The 17,104-nt window shown below is 36.2% G+C and overlaps 1 protein-coding gene across 1 annotated transcript in view; it reads right to left on the reverse strand.

The window, feature by feature from the left end:
* The window catches only part of Nalcn (sodium leak channel, non-selective), a 326,188-nt gene that overhangs the window by 112,801 nt on the left and 196,283 nt on the right, over window positions 1-17,104 (reverse strand). Inside the window, exon 14 of the mRNA XM_036199902.1 lies at window positions 12,310-12,447. Coding sequence (XP_036055795.1) covers window positions 12,310-12,447 — 138 coding nt within the window. The remainder of the gene's footprint in view (window positions 1-12,309; window positions 12,448-17,104) is intronic.

Here is a 17,104-nt window from a genome sequence, read left to right on the forward strand (position 1 = left end):
CATATTCAACATAGACACTTCCTAAGAATAAAAGGCTGGGAAAAGACTTTCCAATCAAACGGTCTTAAGAAGCAAGCTGGTGTAGCCATCCTAATATCCAGCAAAATAGAGTTCAAACTAAAATCAATCAAAAGAGATGATGAAGGACATTACATACTAATCGCAGGAAAGATCCACCAAAATGAAGTCTCAATTCTGAACATTTATACCTCAAACACAAGGGCACCCACATATGTAAAAGAAACATTACTACAGCTTAAATCACATATAAAACCCCACACATTAATAGTGGGAGACTTCAACACCCCACTTTCACCTCTGGACAGATCGGCCAAATTGAAACCTAATAGAGACATAATGGTCATAACTGATGTTATGGCTCAAATGGACTCAATCAATATCTATAGAACATTCTACCTGAACAAAGAAGAATATACCTTCTTCTCAGCACCCCATGGAACCTTCTCTAAAATCGACCACATACTTGGCCACAAAGCAAATCTCAACAGATACAAAACAATTGGAATAACCTCCTGTGTTCTATCAGACCACCATAGTTTAAAGTTAGATTTCAACAACAGAAAATACTACAGAAACCCCACAATCTCATGGAAACTGAATAATGCTCAACTGAATCACCAATGGGTTAAGGAAGAAATAAAGAAATTAAAGACTTCCTAGAGATCAATGAAAATGAATACACCACATACCAAAACTTATGGGATACTATGAAAGCAGTGATAAGAGAGAAATTCATAGCACTAAATGCCCACATAAAGAAGCTGGAGAAATCTCACACTAGTGACTTGACAGCACACTTGAAAGCCCTTGAACAGGAAGAAGCAAAGTCTCCAAGGAGGAACAAAATCAGAAATGAAAAGGGGGACATAACAACAGACAATGAAGAAATCCAGAGAATCATCAGGTCATACTTCAAAAACCTCTAGTCCACAAAACTGGAAAGTCTAAAAGAAATGGATAATTTTCTGGATAGGTACCACAAACCTAAGTTAAATCAATACCAGATAAACCATTTAAATAATCCAATAACCCCTAAGGAAATAGAATCAGTCATTAAAAGTCTCCCAACCAAAAAAAGCCCTGGACCAGATGTTTTTACAGCAGAATTCTACCAGATCTTCAAAGAAGACTTAATACCAATACTCTTTAAATTGTTCCACATAAGCCGGGCAGTGGTGGCGCACGCCTTTAATCCCAGCACTTGGGAGGCAGAGGCAGGCGGATCTCTGTGAGTTCGAGGCCAGCCTGGACTACCAAGTGACTTCCAGGAAAGGCACAAAGCTAGACAGAGAAACCCTGTCTTGAAAAACAAAACAAAACAACACAAAAAAACAACACCCCCCCCCAAAAAAAAAACCCAACAAAATTGTTCCACACAATAGAAGCAGAAGGTATATTACCAAACTTCTCTATGAAGCTACAATTACCCTGATTCCTAAACCAAACAAAGATGCAACAAAGAAAGAGAACTACAGACTGATCTCCCTCATGAACATTGATGCAAAAATACTAAATAAAATACTGGCAAACAGATTCCAAGAACACATCAAAACAATTATCCATCATGATCAAGTAGGCTTCATCCCAGAGATGCAATGGTGGTTCAACATACAAAAGTCCGTCAATGTAGTACACCAATAAACAAACTCAAAGAAAAAAAAAACACATGATCAACTCACTATATCCAGAAAAGGCATTTGACAAAATCCAACACTCCTTCATGATAAAGGTCTTGGAGCCATCAAGAATACAGGGAACATATGTAAACATAATAAAGGCAATCTACAGCAAGCCAACAGCCAACATCAAGGACAAGGCTGTGGGTTCGATCATCAGCTCAAAAAAAAAAAATAAAAGAAAAAAACCAAATTAAATGGAGAGAAACTCAAAGCAATACCACTAAAATCAGGAATAAGGCAAGGCTGTCCCCTCTCCCCATACTTATCAATATAGTAATTGAAGTTATAGCCAGAGTTATAAGACAACATAAGGAGATTAAGGGGATACAAATTGGAAAGGAAGAAGTCAAGCTGTCCCTATTTGCAGATGACATGATAGTATACATGAGTGACCCCAAAAATTCAACCAAGGAACTGATACAGCTAATAAAAACCTTCAGCAACATAGCAGGATACAAGATCAACTAAAAAAATCAGTAGCCCTCTTATATAAAATAGACAAACAGGCTGAGAAGGAAATCAGAGATACATCACCCTTTACAATAGCCACAAATGATATAAAATACCTTGGGGTTACTCTAACTAAGCATGTGAAGGAACTACATGACAATAACTTTAAGTCCCTGAAACAAGAAATTGAAGAAGATGTCAGAAAATGGAAAGATCTCCCATGCTCATGGATAGGCAGGATTAACATAGTAAAACTGGCAATCTTACCAAAAGCAATCTACAGATTCAATGCAATCCCCATCAGATTCCCAACACAATTCTTCACAGATCTGGAAAGAATAATACTCAACTTCATATGGAAAAACCAAAAACCCAGGATAGCCAAAAGAATCCTGTACAATAAAACAACCTCTGGAGGCATCACAATCCCAGACCTCAAGCTCTACTATAGAGCTACCATAATAAAAACAACTTGGTACTGGCATAAAAACCGACATGTGGACCAATGGAATCAAATTGAAGACCCTGACATTAACCTGCACACCTATGACCACATAATTTTCGACAAAGAAGCCAAAAATGTATAATGGAAAAAAGAAAGCATCTTCAACAAATGGTGCTGGCATAACTGGATGTCAATGTGTAGAAGGCTGCAAATAGATCCATATCTGTCACTGTGCACAAAACTTAAGTCCAAGTGGATCAAAGACCTCAACATAAATCCAGTTACTATGAACCTGATAGAAGAGGAAGTAGGAAGTAGTCTTGCATGCATTGGCACCTGAGAACACTTTCTAAATATAACAACAGTAGCACAGACACTGAGAGAAACAATCAATCAATGGGAACTGTTGAGACTGAGAAGCTTTTGTAGAGCAAAGGACACTGTCAACAAGACAAAGCAATAGCCTATAGAATGGGAAAATGTCTTCACCAACCCCACATCTGACAGAGGGCTGATATCCAGAATATATAAAGAACTCAAGAAATTAGATATCAAAATGCTCAACAGTCCAATTAAGAAATGGGCTATAGATCTAAACAGAGAATTCTCAACAGAGGAAGTTCAAATGGCTGAAAGACATTTAAGGAATTGTTCAACATCCCTAATTATGCAGGAAATGCAAATCAAAACTACTCTGAGATACCACATTACACCTGTCAGAATGGCTAAGTTAAAAAACAGAGAAGATAGCTTATGCTGGAGAGGATGTGGAGCAAGGGGAACTCTCCTCCACTACTGGTGGGAATATAAGCTTGTACAGCCACTTTGGAAATCAATATGGTGCTTCCTTAGAAAATTGGGAATCCATTTCCCCCAAGACCCAGCTATAGCACCCTTGGGCATATACCCAAGATATGTTCAATCATACCACAAGGATATTTGCTCAACTATGTTTGTATCAGCTTTGTTTATAATAGCCAGAACCTGGAATCAACCTAGATTCCCTTCAAATGAAGAATGGATAAAGAAAATATGGTACATATACACAATGGAGTACTACTCTGCAGAGAAAAACAATGACATCATGAGGTTTGCAGGCAAATGGATGGATCTAGAAAAAACATCCTGAGTGAGGTAACCCAGACTCAGAAGGACAAACATGGTATCTACTCATTCATAGGAGGATACTAGATGTAAAACAAAGATGACTAGACTGCTACACAACTCCAGTGAGGCTACCTAGAAAACGGGACCCTAGGAAAGACCCAGGGATCACCCAATGACAGAGAAATGGATGAGATCTTCATGAACAACCTGGACGACAGTGGGAGTAATGAAAGGCAAGGTTCTAGGGAAAGAAAGCTGAGGGGAGCAGGAGATCCCAGCTGGATCAAGAACAGAAAGGTAGAATGAGGAATAACAGACCAAGATAAATGAATACCACATGAGAACAGGAATAGGCAGAGTGCTGGAGAGGTCCCCTTAAATCCACAATGATATATCCTATGTAGACTGCTGGCAAAGGTGGAGAGAAAGCCTGATCTGACCTAGTCTGGTGATCAGATGGCCAAACACCCTAACAGTCGTGATGGAACTCTCATCCAATAACTGATGGAAGTGGATGCAGAGATCCTCGGCCATGCCCCAGGTAGAGCTCCAGGTGTCCAATTGTCAAGAAAGAGGAGGGACTGTAAGAGCATGAATTGTTGAGCCCAAGATTGGAAAAAGCACAGGGACAAATAGCCAAATGAATGGAAGCACATGAATTATGAACCAAAGGCTGTGGAGCCCCCAGCTGGATCAGGCCCTCTGGATAAGTGAGACAATTGAATAGCTTGAACTGTTTGGGAGGCATCCAGGCTGAGCTGTCCTTAGTGCATGAGCTGGCTGTTTGGAACCTTGGGCTTACACAGTGACACTTTGCTCAGCCTGGAAGGAGGGGACTGGACCTGCCTATACTGAATCCACCAGGATTAAATGAATCCCCTGGGGAGTCTTGGCCCTGGAGGAGATGGGAATGGAGGGGAGGGTATGGAGGGAGGTGGGTGTGGGTGTGGGAGGGGGGAGGACAGGGGAACCCATGGCTGATGTGTAAAATTAAAGCACAAATAAAATAATAATAATAAATACCAAAAAAAGAACATGGCTTATAAGTTTAGATCACTTTAAAAATTATTGCTCTAATAGCAGAGTATAAAGGTTCTTTATTCAATATCATTTTCTTTCTCTTTTTTAAAATACCCACATATTTTCATCAGAATGCTGTTAGTTTACCTGGTCCCTTTAACCAAGGAGTTCACATACATACACGTTTTTATTGATGGCTGCTTGCATGTCTAAACATGTCTATAGTGTTTGACCATAGCAATATACACCATAGTGTTCCCTCTGCTGTAGAACAGTTGACTGACTTAACATATACACAGCTTTATTTTATGTCTAGTATAAGCAGTATGAATCAGAATTTTTTTATGGAATTATAGACATTTGTGAGCTGTCATGTGGGTGCTGGTAACTGAACCTGTGTTCTCTGCAAGAGCAGGTAGTGCTCTTAGACATCGAACCATTATTTCTCTAGTCTTGCATATCCAATTCTATAGCTCCTTAAATTAAATGTGCATTCTCAAGGTGATTTTTGCAGTGACAATAGGTTTAGTGTGGAGAATGGTGCATATTAGGTCTCAAAGTCAGGGAAGACTCTATGAATTTTAAGGAAATGGAGGCAAGGAGTCAGGTTGCTGATTGATGCACACTAGGGAGGTGGCTACAGCTAGATAAAGATGGCAAACTTCTGGCTTCTTCCTTACCCTCCTGACATGAGACAAAGGCCTGGCAGGCTTTTTCTTCTACCTGTAACTCCCTTCCCCCAAGTTCAAGGATACGTTTATCCAAAGACATCAGCCTATCAGCATCCCTGTTTTTCTTTAAACTGATTAATCCTAAATTAGAGGAAGGAGATCCCTATTCTAATATCTCCTAGAGCCTTAAGACCCCAGCTCTTTAGTAGAGGCCAGAATTCCATCTTCTCTGCTTTGCAAAGGGTCTTTCTCTGTATGTGTACTGGTGTGTGTGTGTGTGTGTGTGTGTGTGTGTGTGTGTGTGTGTGTGTGTGTGTGTTCTTACCCTAGTTAAAACCTTTATTCACTGGCTGATTGTATGTGGTCTGTCTAGAATATTCCTTGTTGAGACTTGTTTGGCTTGAGATTTTTCCTGTCTTTCAATTATCTGACTGGCAAAACAAACTTGACCCTAAGACAGTAACAGAAGGGCAACAAAATACTGGTGGAATTTTGAGCTTCCTGTTTAGTAGATATTTAAAGCTGTTTTTCTAGGTTTAGTGTTGTTTCTGCCCAAGTGTCTCCCAGATGTTTGGCCACTGTCCAATCCCTTAGCATTCTTTTTTCTCTGCCTCTTCCTTCTACTTCTTATTGTTCAGACTTTCTCTAAGCTAGACATTTTCTGTGGAATCATCTAAGCCAATGGTTTGTTACATTTGTGGTAAGTTTATATATTTATTTTATAAATTTATATACTTGTTAAATTTTATACTTTTACAGCAGATCAAGATGTTTTTCATCCATTTACCCACACTAAATTTCAGGGAAATCTAAATAAATGACAAGAATAGCCTTGATAATAAGCATCACTTCCTCAATTACTCTGTCCATCACTCCAGTCTGTTCATCAGACTCACTTTTGAGGTACCATGATACCAAAGTTTGAAGCTTCTTTTTAAAAGAGGCCAGATACATAACTGAGGATGGTTTGACTTGGTGAGAATTCTGTCACTGTAGAAATATACCCTGTATTGCTTTAGTTCTATATGTTGTGACCACTCTAAACACATTTCCCTTTCTCTTTTAATTTTACTTTATGTTTCTTTTTACTTCTTCCATATAATGTAAAGGTGGTCTTTTGGCTGAAATGTCACCATTAGTCTTAATTTTTCATCCATGCTGAAGTTTGTTGGTGTTACTCTTCATTTTCGATATATAACAGAAGCACAGCAGGAAACTGATACATGCCTCACACTTTGTATTTGCTTTATCCTTTAAGCATTTATATCCACACTATCCTGAGCTTTCTTGTCATTTGCAGTATAAAACAATTGTACTTTTTATATGGGTCAAAAAAAAAAAAACAGTCAAATTTAATCAGAGTGGTATAAAATGGGATATGTTCAACACAGACTCACTTTTAAATCATTTAATTTACACGTTCAAATGCACATCTCTGTGAGTAAAACATGACTCTTCACAGCAAGCTGCCACCACTGAGGCAAAATCAAGAGATTGCTGTGTTAATCTTGGCACTTCAAAGGTAACAAAAAGACCACCCACAATGAAGGCTTAATTATGTTTTCTCTCCTTTCAGCATTCACGTCACATGGCTTTCTTTTGAGACAATAATAAAGGAGAAAAAAAATCTTCAAAGGGGCAGAAAAAGAAAGTCTTTTCAACTGTTTAAACCTTCCATGGTTCTTATCCCCAAATCACCAGCAAAAATCGGTGAAAAGATAAATTCAACAAGCAGATGACAAACTGCAATCATTCTGGACAGAAATACTGAACACATAACCTGGCAGAAGAGTGCATTTAAAGGAACAATAGATAATAGTGATGAATATGTTTTTTTTTTTTTCTGTACACTGGAGCTTGATTGTCATTGTGAGCAGACAAATTGGTGCCCCCAGGAGCATGCAATGTTCTAGCCTGCTGCTGTTCCAGAAATGGTTGTAGCCAAATCTTGTTTTTCTTTCTATCTTGCACATGTTTGTCCCTGAGAAAGCTGGTTCAGGAACTCTCCAGGTTGGTGGCACCAAACTAATCACATGGAGTAAAAGACTAATTACTCATTAGAGTTTGCACATTTCTTTCAACTTTTCTCCCAAATTGAGCTAGTTGCTTTTTGTAATAGTTACTAGTGGAAAAAAAATTTACCATAAATTCTAATTTTAACATAAATTTAAGTTCACAGACAGATCTGTGAAATACAGTTTAACTAATAATACATTTCTATATTACATATGCCCATTACCCCATGAACATGTTGATATGTTGACCTCAAAACTATCTGTGAAAGTAATAAATGAATCAATAAGCATCGCCAGATTTTTGATTGACCACATTTAAAAGTTCTCACATGAGGTTGATGTGGAAGAACCAGGAAGCACAGCTGACCATATGAGCACTGATCAAACAGCAAGGAACTTGGTGCCGCATCTTTAAACTAGCCTTAGAATGACCAGTCTTAAATGTTTGTTGATGAGTTTGTGTTGACTAGTGATAATTTCTGAGTAGTTGGGAGACCTAACTAGTTTTGGTGGGACCAGAACTTATCCCAGGTACATGAACTGGCTTTTTAGAGCCCATTCCTTATGGTAGGATGCCTTGCTCAGCCTTGATGTAGTGGGGAGAGGCTTAGTGCTGTCCCTACTTGGCATGTCAGCTTGTATTGACTAACCAAGGGAGGCCTTACCCATTATGAGGAGTGAATGGGGGGAAGGATGGGAGGAGGTGAGAGGGAATGGGAGAAGGCAAGGAAGGGGAAACAGTGGTTGGTATGTAAAATGGAAAAAAAAATTAAACAAATCTTTCCCATTTTGACCCTTTTACATATAATTGTAGAGACTCAGTAACACCATGCTAAGTGAGTCAGGACTAACCTGATAATAACCTAACACTTTAATGTCACCCTAGGAGTATCAGATAAGGAAAAACAGTGGCTGATCATGTCTTAAGCAAAGTCTCTGTAAGATGGAGGAAGAGACTGGACTATCTAGAATTTTGAGATAATATATGTGTTACTTTTGTTTATAATTTAGTGACAGTGTTTTATTTCACTAAGCTAATTACCTCATTAAAACATTAATTATAAAATTAAAGACTAATATTTAATCTTTTGCCATATTTAATAACCAGAGAAATCCAAAATTCTCACATAAATCTGGTAGAGTAAATATGGCTTGAGTTTTATTTAACCATTTAATGTAACATTTACTACATGTAAATTTTAAGTCAAGATGGGTTAAAGATCCAAGGAAGAAAAGTAAAAACTTAAATCATGAGAAGAATATACAGAGTCTTTATGATCTCAGGAAGAGAATGTTTTAAGCGGGAATTAAATATAAATATAGACTAGGTTCAGAAATAGTTGTTTTAGCCATATTAAAATGTATCAAAAGAAATCATAGGCAAATTGGAGTAACAAAATATCATCAAAGAAGAGAGACTTGAGACAACTGCTACAAATGAAGTTGAAAAAGAACAACCTAGCCCTTAAAAACACCTGTAAAGCAAATGATTGGGTGAGTCACCAAGAAGAAGGCCAATGGGCACATAGGGAATTTTTTTCCTCAATACACACAAAAATGTAAAAATGCAAATTAAGTTAAAATAATGTACCATTCACTCACAAAAGTATCAAAACATTAAAAAGCATATGTTATCAAGCATAAATGAGTGTGAAAGAGCACGGGAATTCTGAATTCCTACACTTTGAAGGGTAAATCTTTGTGGTCTTCTTTTAAAGCAGTGTCCTATCACTTTTCTCATACAGTAAACACTTCATGTTTTAAGGGCCATAAAACAACATCAAGGGTCTTATGTGAGTACCTAGTTACACAACCATGTAAAGATGCAGAAACCATTTGTGATTCACAGGCTGTACAAATCTGGGTGGTGAACCAGATTTGGTATTTAGATAGGGAGATTCCTGGTCTAGAGCTATTGAGACAAGATCCAAACCTGGGCACAGATCCTAGAAAAAGTTTCATGAGAATGCACATAATGTGTGAATGTATTGTGGCACTGAAGCCTCAGCCTTTGGAAAACTGCAACAATCTTTAGGGAAGAAGACTAATAAACCAATGTACTAGAATCTGCTGTATATTCTAATGTCCTAGCTATTAATGGCATGTCAGGAGAGGAACACATGACCACATATAACTTGCTTTCAGTATGGTGTAAGAAACCCACTGATAGTTGCCAGCACATGTGGAACAGGGCCTTGCAAACTAAAATATATTAATAATAATCTTTTAACTTTACAGTAAAAAACATATATATATATATATATATATACATACATATATATATATATACATACATACATACATATATATATATATGTGTGTGTGTGTGTGTGTGTGTGTGTGTATGTTTTATAGATGCGTATGTGTGGTAAATCTCTGCATTTCACTGATTTGAAGACATATTTGCTTCTGCATTTTAACCATTCTAAAATAAGAATGAGCCTTGTCATTGGTCAAAAAAGTTCAAGAATGCAAGGATAGCTAACATACACATGGAACTTTGGGATTTACTTGCATTAGGCATTATTATTCTTACTTTCAGGTTTGACTCAGTAGAACCATGAAGGAAGCTAACTGATATATTCAAAGACCCATTTTTAGTGACCAGTGAAACTAATCTAGGTTTCTGGACTCCCACTTCATGTTCTTGTCTGCACCACATTTACCAAACAGCTTTTTGTTGACACAAAGACTTTTTAATTCTTGATTGCTTTATAGACTTCAAAAAATTGTCAATAAAACAATAAATGATTTCAATGCTTAGTTTTTAATGTAAAAATTTAAAAATTATAATGAAAAAATGGCAATATGCATTTCAGACACATGTAAATCAGCACAAAAAAGGATGGAATATAATGTAGATTTTTCAGGTTGATTTCCATACATACTGAAGCTCATACATCTTTGAGTGTGCTTAAGTAATAATTAATAATTAATGCTATATTTGGTTGCCTAAATTTTAGGTTGCCCAAAAAGGCTGTGTGGAAGTTATAACACGATCATTCATTGTATAAGTGATCGTTGTAGAATTTTAGTTAAAAATTACTTTCCTAGATAATGTATGAGGGTAGATACAGTTTCTTCTGGCTTTTACCCTTCATGACTCTGAGTTACTCAAGTCTATGTCTGAGTGTGATAATCTGCAATGAGGATAGCACACAGTTATATTATCTTAGTGGAATAAATAATTAGATTGATTATCAGAAGGCAGCTAGATTAATTATTTACGTGCATTGTTGGTGTCCATTAAATCTCTCCTACATTTATTCTATGGTCAATAGTCTTCAAGCTACTCCAGTACCAGAGTGATTTAAAAACATGGTTGTTGCTTACTAACCATTAGTAAAATGCATTAGTGAGTGAATGAGTGAATAACTGATAAATGAACAGGTGACACAGACACAGACTCAAACATGCTGGAAGGGAGGGTGCAAAAGTCCTAGAAATAAGGCACACATACCAGCACAGCCATGCACTAACTCTGGGAGCCAGGCTCCATCCCTACTGTCCATCATTCTGAACTCTCATGAATACCTGTAAAGTCAGCTCCATGTAAACAATGTCCATGCTATTTCTAGATGACTTTACCATTTGAGCCCCTGACTTTGTACTGCTTAATCAAGTATCTTTGTTTTGGTGGGCATCTGTTAGTCTTACAAGACTTTGTCTACAGTAGAGGCCACTTCTAAATTATCACATGTAACTTCTCAAGTACTAACTAATTCCTAAGTATTTAGAATTGAAGGACATTATAGGTGGTAAGTAGTTTCTTTTATTTGAGTGAGTCTTTTCATAAGGTCAGATTTGATTTTGACATGCTCAATGACAACTTTCAACTTCATTATCTAAGGGAGCAACAAGCAGGCCTAAAACTTTAGCTTTTAAGACCAGCCAGAGGGTGAGAATATTCCGACAACCATTTAAACTTAGAGTGATATTAGGCAAATTCTTAAACTTCTCTAAGCCTCAATGTCATCATCAACTACTTTATAAGATTTTGTTATCTGACTGTCCAAAATATCAAAACTAGCATCATAAAGTGTTTTGCCACATAATAAATAGTGGCAGTGGGTTTTATTTCATCCATACTTGAAAAAGGATAACAAATGGACCCATGACTTATAACTGTTATTATAATATTATAGAATAAAATTAAATAAAAACAAATACATGATTTATAGATGCACATTTGGTAATAGGAAGGCATGAGAATTACTTCTTTAGTGTAGTAGAGGCAGAATTTCATAGGTATCTTTCCCTGTTTTTAATTCATTGAAAATTATTTGTCTTCTGTGATTGAAGAGAACAATCTATATGAGTGACAGAATCCCATCTTTCCTGAATTTTAGTGTTCTCTTTTCTTGTGCTCTCATAATAATTTCAGCTATGCTTTTATTTTCTCTCTCGTGCTTCACTGCATTGCACACAGTACAGAAACACCATGGATTTCTAATTAACTAACTGTACTCTGAGGTCTCCAGCTGCTGTTACAGTTTAATTACAGCTGTGAAGAGGATGTGATAAAATTGACAAGACCATTGTTATGTGATAAAACAATACAGCAACAATGTAGTTCAAGTTTGATCTGTAGCTGTGACTATGTGTGAATACGGAGGGTAGTTAAATTGATGTGTGACTATGAAGTTTCCATTTGCTTTGTTATTCCCCCATCCATATGCACCTGATGGAAAGTATGATGGTCTCATTTAACCAGACTGAAATATAATCCTCAAGAAGTTCTTTGATTTGTAGCATTTAGAATGGAAGGGATCTCATCCAATGGGATGGCTTTGCAGTTTTCTACTGACTCTTACTTTGAAATTGACAATAGAACAAACATCTGGTGATGCTCATCCTATTAGGTGTTTCAAGAGATAACTTAAAAGCAATGATAAACTCACCAGAGTTGCAAAGAGATGATAGAGTATGAAATAGATGGCAACCACTGGTGCCCACATATGTCCTACAGCATTCAGAGTCTGATCCATCACGTCAACCCATCCTTCCTGGGTCAGGATCTGGAACATGGACATAAATGCCTATGTAGGAAAAAGAAATGGAGGGTTACACATCCCACTGACTCACAATGTAAGTTACACCTGAATGCAATTAAAATTAGCCCATGAGGAGCTGGAGAGATGTCTTTGTGGTTAAGAGACCTGGCTATTCTTGCAGAGGACCCAGATTCAATTACCTGCACCCAAATGGCAGCTCACACTGTCTATAACTCCAGTACTGGAGGATGCATTGCCCTCTTTTGGCCCCTGATGATATTGCACATATGTGCACAGACAAAAAAACAAAGACAATAACACGCCCCACCACCACCCCCCCAAAAAAGCAAAAAACAAAATTAAAAATGGGAAATAAAATAAAATAATCCTATGACGATCACCTGGGGACTTTGTTGTTGGCATTATTTATCCTCTTCTAATCAAGAGAAAGCAGTGCATGCAACATGGGAAAAAGCCAAGAACAAAGGATTAATTGTTACATCAAACTTTTCAGCTTCAGAAACTAATTATTTTCAATTTAAATTGCTTTTTTTAAGGGAAAATACTATTGGGAAATAAAATCTTCTCTATTTTTGCTTATACATTGTTTGTTTTCTCCCTTTTCAGAAAGTTATTTTAACATTTCCAATAGATTTTTATTTAGGTTTCCTGATATTGGTAGTAGAACTGTATTATTTTAAAAGTGAATTATGTATTTTAAGCATATAAGAGAATAATAACCTTAATTTTGTTTGCATGGTATCCATTTATGAAGTGATTTCAGCTACCATATTATAGGAACATGTGCTGTCTTAAGAAAAAGAAATGTTTCTAAGTTATGCTGAGAGGTTGAGGAACTTAACAAAGACACATTTTTCATGATACTTTTAAAGAATTTAAGGCACAGAGTCAAGATTGCAGAAGAAGCCAAGACTAAAACAGCAGGACATTCCAAGAAAGCCAGTCATGCTGAAAGGCTTACCCTCTTCCTGCACAGAATTTTGGCTGTTCGGTTTGGAAACATCTTTCTAATTAAGTATATGACTATGTGTCCTGCACATATCAGTGGTCAGTAAATGCTTCTTAATGAGACTTTATTATCATGTCTGGAAAAAGTTTACTCTTTACAACTATTTTTATAGTTTTCAATAGAATAAACCATAAATAGGGTATTAAGGTTCCAACAAATGAAGTCCAGGATAATAGACAGCCTGAAATCATGGTAAAAACCTATGACTGACAAGATCCCATAGGTGAAAGGACTCTAAAGGTAATTTAATACAACTCTTCTTGAAGAGCCAGGCTCAAAGATGATACCAAGTTGGGTCAAACTCATTTTAATAATTGTTATGGTAGTAGAAGTTGTGGCCAGGTATGATTCAGCAAAGTCTGAGATCTGCCACTTTCAGGCCTAAGCACAGTTGGTTTCTCTTAGACGATTTCCTTCTTGAGGGCAAAAGAACTTTTTCCAAAGTATAACTTTCAATGTTAAGAAGACTGTGGGCATATTTGAATAAGAGAGAATTAATCTTTAATTAAATTTTAAAAGAAAAATTACACTTATTTATTGTGTTATGTATAGGGGTGCATGTGCCATGGTGTGTATCTGGAGGTCAGAGGATAACAAGAGGGGAGTCAGTCTCTCCTTCTACCATGTGGGTCAAGGGGATCAGGTCTTCAGGTTTTCAGCCCATACTAAATGAGTCTTGAAGTGGTTGTTTGTTTTCCCATTTATCTTCTGTGAAGTACTTCTCTTGAGATAGTCTTGTGTCTTATAGACTAAACTCTTTTGTCTTATAGAGTTTTTCTCTTTTTGTTGTTCATGGAAATGTGAATTATGTTGCTATTGATAATTGACTCCCAGAATTGCCAGCAGCACTGTAACATTCTCCTTGCTGGGCTGCACAAGAGGAGGGCATCCTCTGCAAATCTTAGCTTTAACCCACTCTAAAATACTGTATCACTTAACTTTATAAATGTGTCAGCCTTATCACTTAGGGCAATTATTTTTCCCCATTTCTTCTTTTTCTCTGTTGAATATTTATTACATACAAGCAGCATACATTCCAAAGATGATTCACATGAAAATATCAGATTGCTGTATTTTCCCTACAAAGTTGCTATCATTGAGAAAACTTACGTACATTTCAGATCCAACAGCAAAAGGTGTCACAGTAAAGCAGCATGATTATATTGGTTGTAGCTTTCTTTCTCCCAAAGTAACAAAAAACCTTGTAATTAATCCTGACAGAAAGCATTCCTGGAATTTTGAGACCAAGAATCTAGGTCTACTTTTCAAGTGTCTTCATATAAATCAACCTATATGTTTACTACAATAACTTATGCCAACATCTAGCTTTTATATGTGTATTATATACCCAGGAATATGGAACTGTGAGATTTCAACCTGCTGCTGTGAGACAAACAGTGAGGGCAGGAGACTGAGGTTATCTGCTAAGTTTTTCAGGGTCTTGAAAAACAACAACACGAACAAGCAAACAAAACTTGGTTTCTGCACAGCTCACCAAGAAGCACATATATTATATCTGAAAGCAAAGCTTTTGGTTAAAGTGGGATTTGTGTGTACATTGTTGCCTATAAACTGAGAAAAATGGCAGCATCACTAAATGCTTCTACTACAGCCTGAAATTAATTTGTGTTTTGTGTAAAGGGTTCTTAGTTTTCTTGAGTTTGTACCTAGACATTCCAATTCAATGACAGTTTGAGACTGAGAGTCAAATATGCTCATTGACATTTTGTGGTTAAGGCTCATGCACATGGAGGAACCTGCATCTTGTGTGTTCCAACAGAGATCATTAGTGGTGCATGAAGGTTTGATGCATTGGCATTGAGATGAGTAAAATATGGTGCTGACTCCTAAAACAATTATAAACAGAAGGGAAGAAAATGAACATGACTAAGCAGAGAATGAAAACGTGGTGTATGGATAAATATAACAGAGGACTGAAGGTTGAATGGTGGAAGAGTACATGCCTAACATGCATGAAAAATATGACAAAGCTATCAAGGTACTTTTGCAAATGTAAGTTTAAAATTTCCATATGCCATAACTTGGCATTCCTTTCTTTGTTCACTATAACATTAGCTACATATTCACTCAAGGCTTTATGCAATAGTTTACAGTTTATTATATTGAATGTATAAACTCTGAAACAGATTTTGGACGTGTTTAAAATCTAAATTTATTATGAAATATATAACAAGACAAGGATTAATTTAAATTCTTTCTTTACAGTAGGTAATCAGTTGATTGGGAACAATGTAATTGAGTAAATCTATCTTTTCTTTACTAAGATATTTGAAATAGCTTTTATCATATATTGCCTACTCATATAGTCATGGTTCTATTACTTTTCTCTTCTTTCCCTTTATTCTATTTCATTTATAAATCGATTAATAATTGTATATTTTAACAAGTAGTAAGGTTATTAGTCCCTCTTATAACACTTTATAATAAAAATTCATTTATGTGTATTTTTCTAAAATATTCTGATATTTATTCTCTATGGTCACATTAGATTATCTAATAAAATTTGAAAATGTTCTCAAATTATTTTCAGTGTAGGAAAAGATATTTATTTCTATTTATTAATCCTCTATATATGATTCTGAAAAAAAGATCTTGGGTAATTCCTGCTCATTTCTAGTGAGTTTGTTTTAATATTATTTTTCAATAATGTAATCAAGGTAACAGCATAGAATTTAGACTGTAAGTAACAAAAATATTATGATGTGTTTCTTAACAAAAACCAGGTGACAATCTCATGTGTGAATAAAATAGTTCCCTTGTTATCCCAAAGCTCATCATTCTTAAACCAAGTTCACACTTCTTTTGATGTTACCTAGGTCCCTATTCAGTATTTCTTACTTCACACATAGAGATCTACTATGAAACAGGAACATTTAGTTCAGACAAGGCAATTCCCACTTCCTTTGACCTTTTCTTAATTTTGTACCTTACCACCTTTACCTCTCCATTTTTTATGTCTTTTTTCATTCATACATTCACATCCTTGAGTTTGAAAATATTTATGTTTTGTCTTTTGTCTTTGGGTTTTAGTAAGCTGGTAAACAATAGATCATTATTAATATGTTGACTAGGAAGATACTGTTCATTCACTATTGAGCAGGTGATGTGCTAAGATTTCATTTCCCCTTTTGGAGCTCAGATATCATTTAAATTGTAAGTAACTTTTTATGCAATAACAAAAGGTAAATGTTCAGAGTTAAATTGGGCTCCTTTCTTACTTTACAGCAATTAATCAAAATCTGGCCCAACTTATTCATATCACTTAACTGTCATTTTTTTTGGTGCTGTTTATGCTGAGATTATTCATATGCCTCAAAAGGAAAAGAGATACATTTTCTACCTAAGATAAGATGACCACAAGATTCTCACACATTTTATCCACTGCTTGGAATAGATCCCATTTCTACTCTGCTATAGCTGTTCATTTTAGAATCTCCAATTACCTGGAAGCCATCTGAGTCCTACTCTTGAAGATTTGTTTTCTGGAGTTGTCTTACTGCCTGTTTTAAATTGGCCTAATTGCTTTTGAGACCTGTTCCATAGCTGGTATGATTTGCATTTCAAGTTCCTTATTTTGGTCTCTTATTCTCTCCATTGTAACATTAAAAAAATACTGCCAACATCTTACCCATGGATTTAAAGCTCTGCTTC

Source organism: Onychomys torridus, chromosome 9 (genome assembly GCF_903995425.1).
Source record: "Onychomys torridus chromosome 9, mOncTor1.1, whole genome shotgun sequence".
Lineage (NCBI taxonomy): Eukaryota > Metazoa > Chordata > Mammalia > Rodentia > Cricetidae > Onychomys > Onychomys torridus.